The following is a 16,808-nucleotide window of genomic DNA, read 5'->3' as shown; positions in this document are numbered from 1 at the left end:
AAAACCGTATATGAATGTAGTCAATTTTTTTATCAACCAAGCGCCTAGGAACAAAACGTTATAGAGAAAATGTTGAATTTCGATATCTTAACTATTGGACTTTTAAGTCTACACCCCATGGACGCAAAAAAAACGTGTTAGACCTATAGAGCAAGTCTGTTTCGACTCGAAAATTCGGATCAAATCAAATTTTTTTTCAAAAAAATCGTGTTTTTTATTGTTTAATTGTTCATAACTTTTACACATCAACTTTTTTGACAATTCTGACGTCGGATTCGAAAAGTTCATAAAATTTTACGTCGGTTATGACTATTCTGACATTTCTGACATAATTTTTTCACAGAGTTTACAGCGAATGAAAAAATAACTGAAATTTCGTCCGTTTGGCCCGAAACGGGTTAATCTATCTACCTATCACGAGCATCTACATCTGTCTAAATTTTGAATGTCAAGAGGAAATCTTAAAAAAATGTATTTGAAAATGATAATTTTAGCTTCACTTCCGTCTTATCTCAATGATTTTTGCTTCCTCATAGAGGAAGCTTTGTGATGGGCTCCATTTCGGCTTTTTTATAGAGTAATCGTAGGGTATATTTAATGATATTTCTATATACTAGATCGAATTTTTGACACATTTTGGAATGTATGTGGGTGTATGCGGCTGTATGGCTGTGTAGAGTGATTTCTCGATAACGGTAGCACGTATCGTGACGGGGGAGGGCTTATTTTTTTCGTTATGACATAGGGACGAAGCCAGAAAAATTCATTTATCGATAAACGTAACGTTTTTTTTTCTATTTAAGAAAAAAATTTTTTTTTTTTTGCATTGTTTGTTTGAGATACCCGATAAAGCTGAGAGGCGCTTTCGTTTCGCTTTCGTAATTAGAAAGATGATGTTAATATTTTCAAATTATTTTTAAGTTAAAAAAAAAGTATGAGGAAGCTACTTGCCAATACATTGGCAGCGGTTTTTTTTATTCTAATGTAACTTTTTTATTATGATTTTCTGCAAATTTTTTTACTATAATTTTATTGCTTTAGTAATAAAAACAGTTGAAATGGGTATGTAAAATATACTAAATAGTAATTTCATCTCGCGAGGTAAAAAGTAATTACTAAGTCTATTTCGCAGAACTTGTTTAATGGAGTGGTTAAAATTTGTCAATTACAAATGTCAACTATATGCAAAAGCTAATATCCTGTTCATATCCCTTAGCTTCGAGTTTTCTTCATTTACCCAGTATTCACTATCCACTCTAAATGATTTGACAAGTTTAGGAAGCGATCGGTTTATGAAAATATATCCAAGTTGAATTACTAACAATCGACATTGGGCGCAGTTTTATTCGCGCAAACGCGGCGTATAGCCCCTTCGCTCATTATGCCGAGTATACTCTACAGTCTACACTCTGCACTCTTCGTATAGCTTATACATACGATGTCTTCAGTACTACCTATCACTAGCTGAAGTATCATTATGATTAAACTTACTCATGCCAAATCGGACATGTTTACATACATTTTTGTGATGTATGTTTTTTCGTGTTAGTGATAATTCGCTTTATCTTTTGATTTTTTTCTATAATTATAGTCAACTACAGGTTAACTAAAAATCTATTCTATAAAAATGGACTCAGAAAAGAAAAAGGTAGAATATTTTGAAAATGTGCAAGTATTTCTATGCTAATGATGAAATTTTTTTGACAATATATGAAATTCTTTAGGAGGACTCTCAGAGTCAATGCAACTATGATGTTGATAATGAAATCGAACCAAGATTAAAATTTCTACGATTACGAAACGACGTTAATAATATTTTGCAAAAAGATGCTGCCAGCTGCATTGCTGTTCACCCAAAGGTAAGGTCTTAATGATTTATTTTTATTAACAAAGAGTATTACATTAACATTTTTCATAGTTTTTATGTTTGGGATCACATTGGGGTGCTATTCATATACTTGATCATCAAGGAAACAGCATTGAATCAAAAAGTTTACAAGCTCATTCAGTAGCTGTCAACCAAATTTCTATCGATGAGAATGGTGATTTCATTGCATCTTGCAGTAACGATGGAAGAGTGTTTATTTATGGTTTGTACAGTACTGAAAATAATCACAACATGAGTACAGGTAGATGGGTCAAAAGTATAGCAATTGATCCAAAATATTATAAAAGTGGGAGTGGTCGAAAATTTATAGTAGGTAAAAAATTTCAACTATTACAGTTCACTACGTTTTTAACATGTATATAATTAAATATTTTGATTATTTTATTCAGGGGATGATAAATTAGTCTTATATGAAAAAACATTTTTATCTCGAATGAAACCAACCATTTTATGGGAAGCTGAAGGAAGTGTATATTCAATATCATGGGCAGGCCACTTTGTTGCTTGGGCTTCTGATAATGGCGTTCGTATTTATGATTTAAACTCTCGAGTTTCTTTAGGTCTCATAAAATGTATGAAAGTAACAGAGTAAGTTAAACATTTTTAACTCTTAATGATTTATATTTGTGAAAGCCTGTCAAGAATTAGTATTTTAAATTATTCTGTAGAGCAAGTGCTGAGCAATTTAGATGTAATATGAGGTGGTCAGATGATAGAACTTTATTAATTGGTTGGGTTGATACTGTAAGAATTTTCAAAATCAAAAAAAGATCTGAAAGAGATTTAATAAACAATGAATGCACAGAGTTTATTGTTGAACCAGGTTTGTTTAAAATTATGATAAAATTAATTTTAAAATAATTAAATTTCTTAAAACTTTAATTTGTCCTCAAAAATTAGTTTCAACGTTTCAAGTCAATTTTTATATTTCTGGAATTGCACCATTAGAAAATCAATTAGTATTGCTAGGATGTTTAAAAGAATTATCAGAAAATGGTAAAAGTCAACGGCCAACATTACACATTGTAGAACCAAAATATCAAGATTACAATATTATTTGTGCAAATTCTTTGTCTTTAAGAGGCTATGAAGAATACAATTGCAATGATTACCATTTGGATTGTTTGGTAGAAGAAAATAGGTAATCATGATTCAAATTATGGAATTGTTTATAATTGTGCTAAACTATTAATAATTATAATTCCATTTTTTTTAGATTCTTTATTGTCAGCCCAAAAGATATTGTAGTTGCTAGTCTATACAATGTAAATGATAGAGTGCAGTGGTTACTGAATCATGGAAAATTTGAAGTAGCTTTAGAAGTTGTTCAAGCTGGTGGAAAAGATTGTAAGCACTCTGTGACAGATGTTGGTAGAATTTACCTAGATCATTTGCTCAACTGTAAAAAATATGATGCAGCAGGAAAGCTTTGTTTAACTATATTAGGCCAGAATAAAAAACTTTGGGAAGAAGAAGTCTACAAATTTGCCAAAGTTCATCAATTACGTACCATATCTGCATATCTACCTAGAGGTGATGTAACATTAGATTCACATATTTATGAGATGGTTTTGTATGAATACTTGAAATTAGATCCAATTGGTTTTTTGCAACTCATTAAAGAATGGTCTCCAAAATTGTATACTGTTACTGCTGTTATTAACATGGTATTAGGACATTTTTCTGTTCATAATAGTGATAGTCAAAATGTGCTTTTAGAAGCATTAGCTATATTATATGGTCATGATGGAAAATATGATAAAGCTCTAGCCATGTATTTGAAACTTAAACATAAAGATGTGTTTCAATTAATACAGAAACATAAATTGTATGATTCAGTTTATGATATGATAGAAGGTTTAATGGATTTAGATTCTGAGAAGGCTATACAATTTTTTTTGGAAAAGGAAAAAGTATCTCCAGAAATAATAGTTGAAAAATTAAAAAACAATCAGTACTATTTATATTTGGTAAAAATTTATAATTGTTAAAAACCAATTTTTATTGAACAAATTTGACATTGATTTAATTTATTAAAGTATCTAGATGCCTTGGATAAGAAAGATACAAAAAATACAAAAGGAAAATATCATGGTTTACTCGTTTCCTTGTATGCAAATTTTTCAAGAAATAAATTGTTACCACTCCTAAAACGGTCCGATAACTATCCAATTCAGCAAGCTTTAGACATTTGCTATCAAAAACAATTTTATCCAGAAATGGTATATTTACTTGGAAGGATTGGAAATACATTGCAGGCTTTACAACTAATGACAAGAAAGTTAAATGATTTGGAAAGTGCAATTATATTTTGTCAAGAACACGATGATGAAGAATTATGGAACGACTTGATTCTTTATTCATTAGACAAACCAGGTAAAACATTTTTTCTAGCAAAATTTTTTCCAGCTTGAATGAAATCAATTTAATCAATTTAATTTGTTATATTATTCATAGACGCTATAACGTTTCTTCTGAAAAAAATTGGCACTTATCTTGATCCTCAACTTATGGTAGAGCGCATCGATTCTAATTTAGAAATTCCTGGGTTAAAAAAAGCCTTGGTAAAAATGATGCGGGATTATACTTTACAAGTCTCAATTCAAGAAGGATGTAAAAAAATTTTATCAAATGATTATTTCAAGTTGCATCATAGATTGGTCAGAAGTCATCAAAAAGGAATTCTAGTCGACGGTAAAATTTGATAATAATTGAACTTTTTTTCTCAATGATAGATTTTGGTTTTTATTTTAGATGAGCATATGTGTGGAGCTTGTCATAGAAAAATAATCATTCGAGGTATGGACACAATTAAAATTAATTTATGATTTTAGGAAAATCTTCATAATAGTATATTCATTTTCTTGAAACAATACTATATTATCTATTTTTTTAGAGCCCAAAAATCTCATTGTTTTCAACTGCAAACATTCCTTTCATGAAGAATGCTTAACAAATCTTCAAATAATTGTAAGTTAAACTATTGAGTTATAAATTTTACTAATATATGTAAGGAAGTTTCTAATATCTTCATAATTTATATTTAGGAAAATTGTACAATATGTATTCACCAAAAAAATAAGCAGCCAAGTAAAATATGATCTGCATAAGATTGAATGTCACAGAATGATGAAAAAAAATTCAGAGAGGCTGTGTAATTGTATAATATCATCATTTTTTAAAATACTGATTCTGTCACACATTATAAGTATATTTTGTTAAAATTACATTGACTGTTTACAATCAATTTAAATAAATTGTTATTTTAATTAAAACTGATCATCTTATTTAACCCAAGAAAACCGGTTTAGGAGTCCATATAGCTCGTCTTTATTATTATCCAGAGATTCAAAAAATACAAAAGCTAAAAGTGGAAGTTATTAGTTCAGTCACTTTATGATAAATGTTTTCAAATTCACATTTAAAAGCAAATCTTCATTCTGTTGTTTTCTAGACATTTACTTACGTGGAAAATTTCCTGGATTCGGTATCTTTTTAAATGTCTTCAACATTTTTTAAAAACTGATTATTCTACCCCAAATTGGGTTTCCTACCCATGAATATTTTGTAAAATATTTTTCTAAAAATACTATTCATTTTATATTTCGCTTACTTCTAGCATGCTAACACTCCTCAACGTTTGCCAAAAAATTGTTTTCAAGCCTTAAATTTAATAATAGAATAAAGAATATAATTTTAAATTAAGATTAATGAATTATTAATGAGACTTAAAATACTAAAAAATTTACTTTGAAACGTTACAGCTTTCTAAAATTAAATCAAATGGTAAAATTTGTCTGCATTACTTGAGTTGTCAACAGTGAACTGAATAATTTTCTAGTAAAGTTTCAGCAACACAAAAAAAATCAAAAAACGTAATAAAACTTTTTGTAGGGTCATTAAATTGTTCATTACAATGTATCACCCAATGGTTTTTTTGCTTTAGACACTTAGACGTCAACGCGGAAAAGGAGAAACTCCTACGATTGATGATTGGGCTCAATTTGTAAATTCAGCTGCACATCAGTGAAAAAAGATCTCTTGATTATAATAGCTAAAAAAGTTCAAATTAAAATTGTTATAAGCTACACGAAAAATTGACGACTTCGATTGATGTAAAAATTATAAAAGTAAATTTTATTGTTTTTAGAAATGATTTAAAAATAAAAAATTAAATAATGAAGTCTAAAACTTGAATGGTGTATTCATAGAAATAACATTTTGGACTAGAAAAATTTACATGCTATAATTCATTAATTTAAACCAATAACAATTGAGTATCTTTAGTTAATTCAATTATAATTAAATCTTAAAACAAATTAAAAATATAAAAGAGGCATCCATCATACCATATAAAAAAAAACTAGAAAATTTCTTTACTTTAAATTTCATATGGCAAAATCATTTGTGCATTGTAATGTGCATGTAAGTGTGTATATATGTGTAAAATGCATACATGTATACAAAAACACATATATTTACATAAAAACATTTCATTTTCATATACATATTTTCGTGTAAGAAAGTATACTTATCGTACTTTTATTCAAATAATAACAATAAAAAAAAATACAAAATAATGTTTGTACATTAAAAAATGGTTACTACAAAATATTTCATTGACATTGAATTTTTCATCATCCATGTTAATAATATTTCATACAACAAAATCGTTTCAAAGACATACCCTGACAATAATTTTTTCTTGTTGGGTATATATTCTTGAATTTTTTATAACTTTTTATTGAATTAATACTAGTTTGTTTTGAATTGTGAAAATTATATATACAAATTTAACTTTTATTGAACATTTTCTAAAATCATATATCTTAAATAATTGTCATTTAAATACCATTCCAAGTTGCCAAATTTTTTAGCACATATATCTAGTTATTTTCATATTTAATACTGCACAGTATTTATAGTCCTCCTTATGAATGTGACTTAAATTAAATAAACAAAAAATCCTAAGTAGATAGAAATATTTAGCTTGAAACAAGCTATTTCAATTTCAACTTTTATGCTACTACGCAATATAGAATACAAAGTGAACATTTAGAATTCACTTATTACAGCATTAGGTTTATAAAAGTATTATAGGTGAACTTCAAGTAACTGACAAGTCTATCGTCACCTCTCCATTTTCTTTTTTCTTTTTAAAAAAAGCATTATCTAATAATTTGAATGATAACACGTGATACTTGAAAAGGATGATTCATGTATCCTCTTGATATATTAGATTTTGCCCATTTTCGTGCGAACCATGAAAGTAGTGTACAGTTTGAGAAATTACCAAAACGTGTAACCACCTTCTGCACCGCCTCCTAGGAACGAGCCTTTCTTCTGTGTGAGGGCAACATTGTGACCTGCAATCGCAGCTAGTTGAGCTGCATTAGCTGCTACTCCAGGTGGAGGTGGAGGTAAAACCGGTTGTGAAATACCATCAAACCTTGTTCCGTCAAATCCATTCTGAACCAATAAAAAATATCATTATTATTGTCAAAAGCAACAAAAAAAAACATGCGTATAAAACTTTTTAGCTAATGACATTAGAAAATATCATATGCAACTAGTGCGCGAGAAAGAAGATTTACGCGGAAGACTTTGCAGACTCGTATAAGCTCGCATAAGCTCGAGTGAATAAGAACTCCTGTATAAGTCATCTGTTTCGCGCGTATGTTATCTAATAAACTATTTCCATTTTAAAAAGTGATTATGTAAGTCCATGTAAAATCTTTGCCGCATTAGAGTAGCTACAGGTGAATCGTGAGTTCAATACGATTGTAAATTTTAATTAAACTGACAATTTTTCTTACAATATTTTCTTTATGTCTTTATTATCATACTAACGACGCCTCTTACGAAAAGTAAGTTTACATTTAACTTAACACGTAAACTACCTACTTTTCGTATGAGGCGTCGCTAAAATGTATTGAAGTTGTATTATGTTTTTGAAAAGTTGCGCTTATTCATTGATCGAGAAGCGCGCTTCGCGCTCCTTCTGGCAAGTATGCCAGAGAAAGCTGCGGCGTACACCACTTCCATACAGAGCAACTGGCTTTTTCGCGACCCGCGAAAATTATGCTATACTTAGACTAAAATAAATCTTAATAGAATGATAATATTCAAAAAGACTCACGGGTACCATAATCGTTGGCCGAACTGGAGTTGGTTGCATTGCGGTTGGATAGTATGCTGCAGCAGCAGCTAATGGTGGATAATACTGTAATGGTCCGTAAGCCGTAGGATATCCAGTTAAGTACCCACCCGGGTACCCCTGACTGTACATAGGTTGGTACATCTGCACAGAAATAATTCAAGTTTTGTTAAAAGTTGAATTAATTGGTGGTAAAGTAAATAAACTTACCATTGGATGAGTTAAAGTTTGGTCATAAGCTGGTGGTGGCGGGCCTTGAGCAGCATAAATTGGTGGTTGGTTCGGAAATACTCCATATGGTGCAGCACCAGGAACTGAAGTGAATAAAAATGAAATTTTACTAAAACTGTAGTACAATAATAACGCCATTTAAAACTTATGAAGCAATTTATTTACCACCATAGGTAGCAGGTTGTGCTTGAGCTGGGACGAAACCAGTTGGAGGGTGTGGAGCCACGGGATACGCTGCAACAAAAATCACAAATGTTCAGGTATATGCAAATTCGAATATTGGCTAAGTTCAAGCCAATCACGGATAACTCTGAATATGTAAGTACCACAGCGCAAAAAAATGTGACTCTGCGCATCTTACATACCAGCCAGTGTTTACGTGTTTTCTGGTTGATATGTAAAGTGACGCATTATGTGCCTTTCAGTCCATTATTGATGTCCAACACAGCGCAAAAAGTATAAGTATTGCAAAAGCGAGGATTTCGCCTCATTTTTTCCTTTTTTGCGTATGTGACAATTAGACTCAATAACATCTTCCAGGCTGTATACGAAAGAATGCTATTATAAATTCCCACACCCAAGTATCATTAACACATGACATAAATCTTTATTTATAGTAAATTACTAATTAAAGCTCAAACAATGTTAGTCACTAAGTACTGGTGAATAGAATAATATATCAGTATGGTCGGTTCAATAGTGCCCATACTCTGCACCACCTTTGTCTACCTTATTAGATTATCTTGCATTTTTCTACGATTTGCATACAGTTTCAATAGCATTCGATCAAAGAATTCTATTTTTAACAATGGCATTTTTGTAAACAAGGAATAAGTGCAGCAATTTGGGCATATTAGCTATTAAATGCTATGTACCTGCAATTTTCCGCATATATGCATTAATTTGTGTACTTTTGTACAATTTTTTTTGTAACAGTTTATTATATCGAAAAATAGTTAAAACACAAATAAATCAGATTTTATCGAAGGCACATAACAACACGTATTTAACGAGAATCAATTGGTTGTATCGTGTAGAATACAGGTATTCAATTGTAATTTCAAGTACTTGGTGTAAGGGCTTATATACACTTTCAAAAATGATTAGTTTATTAAAGCTTGGTGTAAGACTTTTTTCTTGTTTTAATGTACTTTTCAAAATTACGAAAATTAAATTTGACACTGGGTTACTAGCTTTTTTACTTACATCGCGAACAAATTTTTTTTCTTTTTTTGGAACATCAAAGATTATCAAAGACACCGACGATAACAATACACAATTTTTACCGCAATTTTGCTTGAGTTATGTTATTATTAAAATAAACAATGAATTGTCCCTAGTAGAAATTTCACTTTTTTGAGTATCCATGAAACATTTTTTGACTGTATGTTGGACTTTGAATAAGTGATACAGCCAAAAATGGTAAAAAAACGCGACATCGATACCAAAAATTTTCAATTTCTATTAGGAACCCTTGAACCTATCGATCAATTTGTCTGAAGGTTTGACCATTGATGCCCCAAAGAGGTATACAAAACAAAGACTCTTCTTTATTAAAGAAATACTGAAGCCAGATCCAAATTAAAATTTTCCAAGTAACCTATGATTTCAAATCAATATTATTTTGAAAAGCTACACTGAAAACAACCAAGTGAAGTATCCACGTAGTTTGTATAGAAAAATATTTATGGAACACTCATGAAGTCTTAAAAACTCTTCATTTTGGCCTTGCTTCGGTGTCTCTTTAACGATTATTTTCGCATTTTATAACATATGAACAAATTTAAACACATGGATTATGAGCATATGCAAAAGAGACAAACTATACACGTAAAGTACGTAAAAAAACTCAGTATTTCAGTAAAAATTTAAAATTTCGTGAATCTGTAAAGTATAGTGATACAGTTTTTTTAATTCGAGGTGTATATAAACCGTAAAGTCATTGACTCTCATTAATTTAAATTTTTTAATTTTATTTTAACGTATACATACAGAATAATAATTAAAATATATGTATACGTACACATATTCATACACACATATATTTATATGAATATCGTACTGGTTTCAGGTAAAAGCGACAGAAGTTCTTTTGGTCTTTAAAAATATTAGTATGTACTTTTTATGAAACATTAACGATTTAAAAAAGAAAAATTTTTTTATAAGAACTGAAACTGTGCCGCTTTTACTCAAGTTACAATCTGAAAGTGATAAAATTCGGATTTTAGTTAGCTGTGCTGATCAAGCCAAATCTACATTAAATATAATGAGGTCACTTTTTAAGGATATCACAATTGAACACATGTGTGTAAAAATTCTGATATTATCTATACATGAGAAATTCTAAATATGGGCAGATCTGTATGACAAAAATTAGAGCAATATTGTTATGATAGTGCGTTTGTATTGACCATAAGGAATTTTTCTAAGGTGTTCTAAGAAAGTGAACAATTACCCTTATGTAAAAATACATTGATGCATATTTCTTATCGGCATTCAAAGATGTCATAACACGTGGATTAATGTGATAAAATGATCATGGTGTATTGGCTATTTAAAATCGGTATTTTAAATTTAATTTTCACTCTTTTTTACATATTTTTTCCGTCCAGGATGTACAAAACTAGATATATTCTTTTAATTTATATGTTTGTCCATTGAATTAAAATAGAAAATATCCCTGAAAATCTTTAACATTCGCGTACTTCATCAAGCTCCTCGAACATACAAGTACAATTCCCGATGGTCGTACACGCGAGTCAACACAATATTTTTTACATTTTCCTCATTCGAATGTTTACTTTTTTTTATTTTTTTTTTTAAATTGCTCATGTAATAGAATCTGAGATCAAAACTAATAGCATTCGGCAGTTGAGTTAAAAGCTATCAAAGTACATTTGTCTATATTTCCGCTCAAACCTTAAAGATACATTAAATCAGTTATTTAAAATTCAAATGTTTATCTCAAAACTATGAAAAGTGTCCATTTGTTTACTATAAGGTTTGGCATTTCAGGTAGTTGGCCAGACAAGTTCAATTAAATCTTATAGCCTACTTCTATGTGTAATTTCATACTTGGCATTTTTATGATGAGTTTTTAATATAAAATTGTAAAAAATTTAAGACAATGAAGAGTGAATATGCATTTAAAGAAGTTTGAGTAATTTCTCAATTTAATTTCATGTCATTTAAATGAAATGTAAGATTTTATAACATGACTTTACAGAGTCTTCTTCTATGTGAAGAGTCTGTAATAATGTTATAATTTTAAAGCTCATTGTCAAAAATTTCATTTTTCATCAAAGTAGAAAATATTTGTAAAGAAAGAGATAGTATTTCAAGAAATTATCACTAGAAATTCCATGGTTTTGCACAATATTTTACTTTACTGACTAACTACCTTCATATTATGAGATAATTTATAAACTGAGAGAAAGTGAAGCCATATGGAACAATATATAGTACATCACGCAAAAAGTGCCCTACTTAGTGAGAATTGGTCAGAGAATCACCTCAAATACATAATAAATAATTATAGTTATATTACAATTACATTATGCACTTATGGAAGTAATCAAGAATGCTCGTTATGAACTGGGACGATGCTTAACTCGAGCATTCTTTTTATTTTTCTGAGATGTGTATACAATTTTTCGTGAATCTCTTAGCCTATAGAGTAGCAACTTTTTTAAGCCACGGGCCCAAAAATGTTACTTTCGGTTGGGGTTGAACGAAAACCTTTATTTTTCATAGCACTTTATGCTATATATGAGAAGGACAACATTCTGTGTAGCTATCAAAAGCTGGTTGTCTGTACATAGTGATGCAAAAACCGGTACAATACTTGGGTGATTGTTTATCTTTTTTAATCTTTAGAAAATGACTCTTACGGTAGATCAACAAATTTTAAAGTTACGCAATTTACTTTTCAATGAATCATCAATAAAACCACATTTTAATTTTGCATTACCGAGCGCCGAGTAATTTAGTCACTCTTGCTGCTCTCTATAGGAGAGATAAACCAATAAAAATTACACTAATTAATATCGCAAGTATCGTACAAGTAAGATATTTTTATCATAAAGTAATGGCGTATTTTGTACGATTACGTACATTAAGCGAAAACATTAGAAACTGCTGATATCCTTTTTTAAAACAGCAAGCCTAAAAATAGTTGTGGATTTCAACTCGGTTAAGTGATTGAGCTTTCAATTTTTACTTTCAAGCGATTGAAACTTTCAAAGGTTCGATCGAAAGCCTTTATAGAATTTTAATTATACAATGCAGGATTTTTCATTATATCACAAAACTTGAACATGAAAATTGTTGTTCTCGAAGAATACTAATGATGCTATGCTGTAATTTCTAATATTACAGAGCACTTAATTAGTCCGATAGAAAATATTTTAAAAAATCGTCATAGGTTTTTTCTTTTCTAATTTGATTATAAAAATTTATTTCTTTTTATAAAAAAACCGTAAAAGTAATAAAATAGATTTATGCAATAGCATTGTGCAAATCCCTTTCATCGGACAAAATTTAGGGTACAAGAAACGTTTTTGGACCCTGGTGTACAGTAAAATCCCTCGTATTTGTATGTAATATCATACTTGTTATTGTTATGTAAGAAGCGTACACTGAGGGCAAAATGCCGTTTGGGCACTTGTTTGGTAACTTGTTGGTTGTATAAATAACTGAAATTGAAATTTGAATTTTATATTGCAGAAAATAAGTTTCAAACATCGACGAAGTTATTCATTTCCTAAATTTGATGGGTCAATCCATTATCCGTAAATAATCGCATTGTTCACGGGTTTTTTTACCTAATCAAAATGTACGAGAAACGTGAATTCAAAATTGATCAATTCGAAATGCAATAGCGAGAAAGAGTAATGGAAAGAAAAATTGTTAGAATCTTTGTTTAATGCTTTTTTAATTAAAGAATTATTTAAATAAATTATTTATTTTTCAAATGCATGGATTGTAATGGTTCGTTGGAATTGACATAGTGTCAATCACATTACGATTAAATTGTGGAACCCGAAAAAAATGGAATGCTATTAAAATTTAAATTTAATTCAAATACGATTAAGTAATGATATGAATTAATAATTTAAAATTTTATTTTAAATTGTTGAGAAGATAGATTTCTTTGTTCATTAATAATTTATCTCTTTCCAAACCCAAAATGTTATAGTAACATATTATCTTTGCCTGACTTCTATGAAAGCAGTTTTGCTTTTTTCATGGTACTTTTATTTTCGTAAAATACTTTTAAATAGAACTTCTTGATAGTGGGACTAGTATTTGCTTTTATTGTAGATAAAAGTTATTCAAACTTGATTAATAGGAAGAAGTTTAAATAAGTTTCTAATTTATACTTACTGTAAATACTATTTATAATCCTACTTTCTTATGTATAAGATCTAATTTTCATTCATTACCGTTAAAAAATATTTATAATTATATTGAATTTATTTATATAATCAAACATGCTTTGAACAATACCATAATTCTATTAGGAATAAAATTTCTTCATGAATAGTTTTTCAAGTATTTTAAAGAGTAAAAAGGAGAATGTCAAATATGACACATTTCTCAAGTTTAAGTCATTTTTTTTTTTACTTTCTTAGGTCAAAATTCTAATTTTGTGAATCCCCAGAAGAAAGTAACAGTTTTGTTGTAGTATCAAGCCCACATATAAAACCTTTGGCTCAGTTAACACTAAAAGTTTTAATGAAACAATAAAAATATTAATGTTCCATTTGATGTAAATTTTCATTTTCAAATTCATAATTTTGGGTATTGTACTTCTTAATATTTTATAAATAAGAATAAAAAAATGACACTACTTTTTAAATGGCATGCTTATATATAAAATATTTCAAAGAGTGCAATTAAGTAAAAATAAACTTGTCATGCAAGATTTTCATTTTGAATCACTGACAATACTAATTAAAAAATAGTTCATTTCATGCTGGTGTTCAAATTTGGCACCTCTTGATAGTATATGAATAAATATTTCTTTTTCAATAAATTTACTTATTTATTTGAGTTGCACTTATACAAAAAATATAAACATGATCAAAAAATTGATTAACATTCATAACAATATTTTAAACTTGAATTTAATAATTTTTTTTGATAATTTCAAGCTTTTTCAAACACTATTTCACTATAAAGTTTTACTATGTTTTTGTTATGTTACAACAAAAAATAAAAACTTCTTTTCATGCAAATTTAGACCATAAGCTTTTGGCAAAATTTATTTGAATAAGTTAATTTATGCTATTTAGACATTTCAAGAAACAAAAAGAGTCCATTGTATAATAGCATAAATTAAATTCTTAAAAAAAAAAATTGTAGCCCACACCATGTGATCAATACAAAGCTCATGCACTACATCAAGTGTTAAATAAAAATTAATTATGTTGTAAGAAATAAAAATAATTTATTGAAATTAAACATTTCTTTCTTTAATTAACGTAATTGTTTCTATTGCTTATGTAAAGTTTTGAAAATGAATATATTCTGAAATCATGAATATGAAAGAGAAAAGTCGAAAATTGTTACATAAGTAAATAGTTATTACGTAATGTAATAAGTAAGCAATCAGCCAATTTCATGATTTGAATTTGAAATATCTAGTAATACATCCAAATCAATATGACATATACTGGTTGATTTAAATGCATCAACAACTGGAGTCTTCAGCTCAAATAAATATAATAGTCATGTAAAAAACGAGTGTGGTTCACTTTAAAATTGTTTATCATTAAAATTAATGTTTTTTCAACAGACTGATTATTTGAGTTAAAAGACTGAACATTATACAAATTAAATATATATACATATTTGTATTAGATACATATATATATTTTTTTTATATTATATATATACACATGATGAATATCAATAAGTATTTATGTATTTTTAGTTAAAACATGTAGTGATTATTAATGTAATATATAGAGAAGCTGAGGTTAGATACGTGGCTTATGCTGCAAAAGTTCCAGTTTCCTAGACTCCACCTATTGACTTGAATCAAATCGTCAGTGATTTCATTTTGGTCCACTGCAAACATATCGACAGCCACAACTGTAGGAACTATCCTTTTTTTTACTGTCTATTAATTATTTTTGACATTTTTATGGTATTCAATAACTCAGTAATTTTATTTTCAATATTTTATCAAAAATATAACAACTTGTTTCTAATACAATTCAAGACTTTACAGAGCTTGATCGCATATCTTTATATAAAAATGAAGATAAAAATAGTAGTAAATTTTATTTATCTTCAAATTATAAATTACTAGCAATTATAATTGTTGGTCTATCATGTTAAAGAAATAAAAAAATTATGCATCAGTTGGATACTTGCAGTATGATATTTATTGTGAAGTAATCCCCAAATAAGAAATTTTAGAAATTCTTTCAAAAGTATTTAAAATGTAGTCAAAACCGATACCTTAAAAGATTAGTTTTTCTTAAGTTATTTTGAAAAAAATTGGCTCTGGCATTGACAAAAATACCATACCAGTTGAATAAATTTGAATAAGAAAGCAATACTAATAACCAATATTTTGATGAAGGGATAATCATGGTAATTAAAGTTTCATTCCAAATGAAATAAATAAAATAGCATACAAAAATGTATACTACTTGAGTACATTCATGGATGAAGATATGTCTTTATGGATTTTATTTATTACCGAATATTTATGACAATGAAACCTAATTAGACGGGACATGTAAGTTGACTCGTTGAAATGCCTTCCCTATAAATAGTTGTTTACCGTGAAAGAAGCCATGTTGTCGATACGACACGGGTAGATGAAAACGAGGGGGCAGCGGGGTGGATTCGAGGTATTGATCGTAGCATATATTATAGCTGTCGAGGAATGAGTTGAATATAGCGCATCGCACTCATTATTGCGATACAGCTAAACTTCCGACAAGGACGTATTATTTTGGAATTAAATAATTTCATGAACCTACGGATGATTATTCAATAGCCAGAGCCAGGGATTTCCTTTATATATTGGGAGGGTATGGTGATTTAAAATACGGGTAATAATAGATAATGTTAGTTACCTTTTTTGTCTGTCATTATTGCTTACAAAATGTGCGCAACGACGTAGTCACACGAGAAATTCGCTCATCAACCGATTGCGTGCAACTAGGACAAGCAGATTTCAACCAAGTGCAGAAGGCGACAGAGTTTTGCGTGCAGCCTTATATACGTACAAAGTTGAGTGATACGGGCGCTATAGCAGCGTACTCAGAGACTAGGTGCAGTCGATGCGTCCGCGGGGTATATCTGTATAGCGCTCTGGCAAACTAACAAAGAATTTGCGCGCAAGTAATCGACCAGTAGTCACCAACGAGATTTCACGGTATACGTAAGGGCTGCAGCCCTGGCAAAAGATATTCATAATCCTAGTAAAGACAGAAAAATAATTTTAAATACTGTCAAATACCACCAAAGAATCTTTGCCGGAATTGGGAATTTGATATTTGCCAGTATTTA

At 29.2% G+C, this 16,808-nt stretch overlaps 2 protein-coding genes across 4 annotated transcripts; one reads left to right on the top strand and one right to left on the bottom strand.

Moving 5' to 3' along the window:
- Positions 1-1,283: 1,283 nt before the first annotated feature.
- Positions 1,284-5,163, top strand: LOC106649863 (vacuolar protein sorting-associated protein 41 homolog). 2 transcript variants are annotated; one of them, XM_014367550.2, is made up of 12 exons: positions 1,284-1,648; positions 1,725-1,859; positions 1,919-2,201; positions 2,278-2,476; positions 2,557-2,711; positions 2,789-3,029; positions 3,105-3,858; positions 3,928-4,264; positions 4,346-4,582; positions 4,643-4,687; positions 4,785-4,858; positions 4,936-5,163. In XM_014367550.2, exons 1-12 carry the CDS (start codon positions 1,628-1,630, stop codon positions 4,987-4,989), a joined length of 2,535 nt encoding a protein of 844 aa, XP_014223036.1. In that variant the 5' UTR covers positions 1,284-1,627; the 3' UTR covers positions 4,990-5,163. The 2 variants fall into 2 exon arrangements, with proteins under 2 accessions (XP_014223036.1, XP_023317618.1); XM_023461850.1 differs by lacking the exons at positions 1,284-1,648; positions 1,725-1,859 and having other exon boundaries at positions 2,114-2,197.
- Positions 5,164-6,067: 904 nt separating this feature from the next.
- Positions 6,068-16,684, bottom strand: LOC106649862 (DAZ-associated protein 2-like). Of its 2 annotated transcripts, none has more exons than XM_014367549.2 (5): positions 16,373-16,684; positions 8,442-8,510; positions 8,256-8,359; positions 8,034-8,189; positions 6,068-7,357 (listed from the first exon to the last, which is right to left on the bottom strand). In XM_014367549.2, the coding sequence occupies exons 1-5, from the start codon at positions 16,386-16,388 to the stop codon at positions 7,178-7,180; spliced, it is 525 nt and encodes a 174-aa protein (XP_014223035.1). In that variant the 5' UTR covers positions 16,389-16,684; the 3' UTR covers positions 6,068-7,177. The 2 variants fall into 2 exon arrangements, with proteins under 2 accessions (XP_014223035.1, XP_014223034.1); XM_014367548.2 differs by having other exon boundaries at positions 8,028-8,189; positions 16,373-16,680.
- Positions 16,685-16,808: the final 124 nt, after the last annotated feature.

Source organism: Trichogramma pretiosum, unplaced genomic scaffold (genome assembly GCF_000599845.2).
Source record: "Trichogramma pretiosum strain Unisexual culture from Peru unplaced genomic scaffold, Tpre_2.0 scaffold12, whole genome shotgun sequence".
Lineage (NCBI taxonomy): Eukaryota > Metazoa > Arthropoda > Insecta > Hymenoptera > Trichogrammatidae > Trichogramma > Trichogramma pretiosum.
Note: the sequence above shows the minus strand (reverse complement) of the source record. Positions and strands in the feature narration are given on the sequence as shown.

Coding starts and splice junctions, on each gene's coding strand:
- LOC106649862 (XM_014367548.2), bottom strand. Junction 8,360..8,441: donor ACAACCTGCTACCTATGGTG/GTAAATAAATTG, acceptor TATTCACTTCAG/TTCCTGGTGCTGCACCATAT. Junction 7,358..8,027: donor GGCCAACGATTATGGTACCC/GTGAGTCTTTTT, acceptor TTATTGGTTCAG/AATGGATTTGACGGAACAAG.
- LOC106649863 (XM_014367550.2), top strand. CDS start 1,628: ATGGACTCAGAAAAGAAAAAG. Junction 2,202..2,277: donor TGGTCGAAAATTTATAGTAG/GTAAAAAATTTC, acceptor TATTTTATTCAG/GGGATGATAAATTAGTCTTA. Junction 3,030..3,104: donor TGTTTGGTAGAAGAAAATAG/GTAATCATGATT, acceptor CATTTTTTTTAG/ATTCTTTATTGTCAGCCCAA.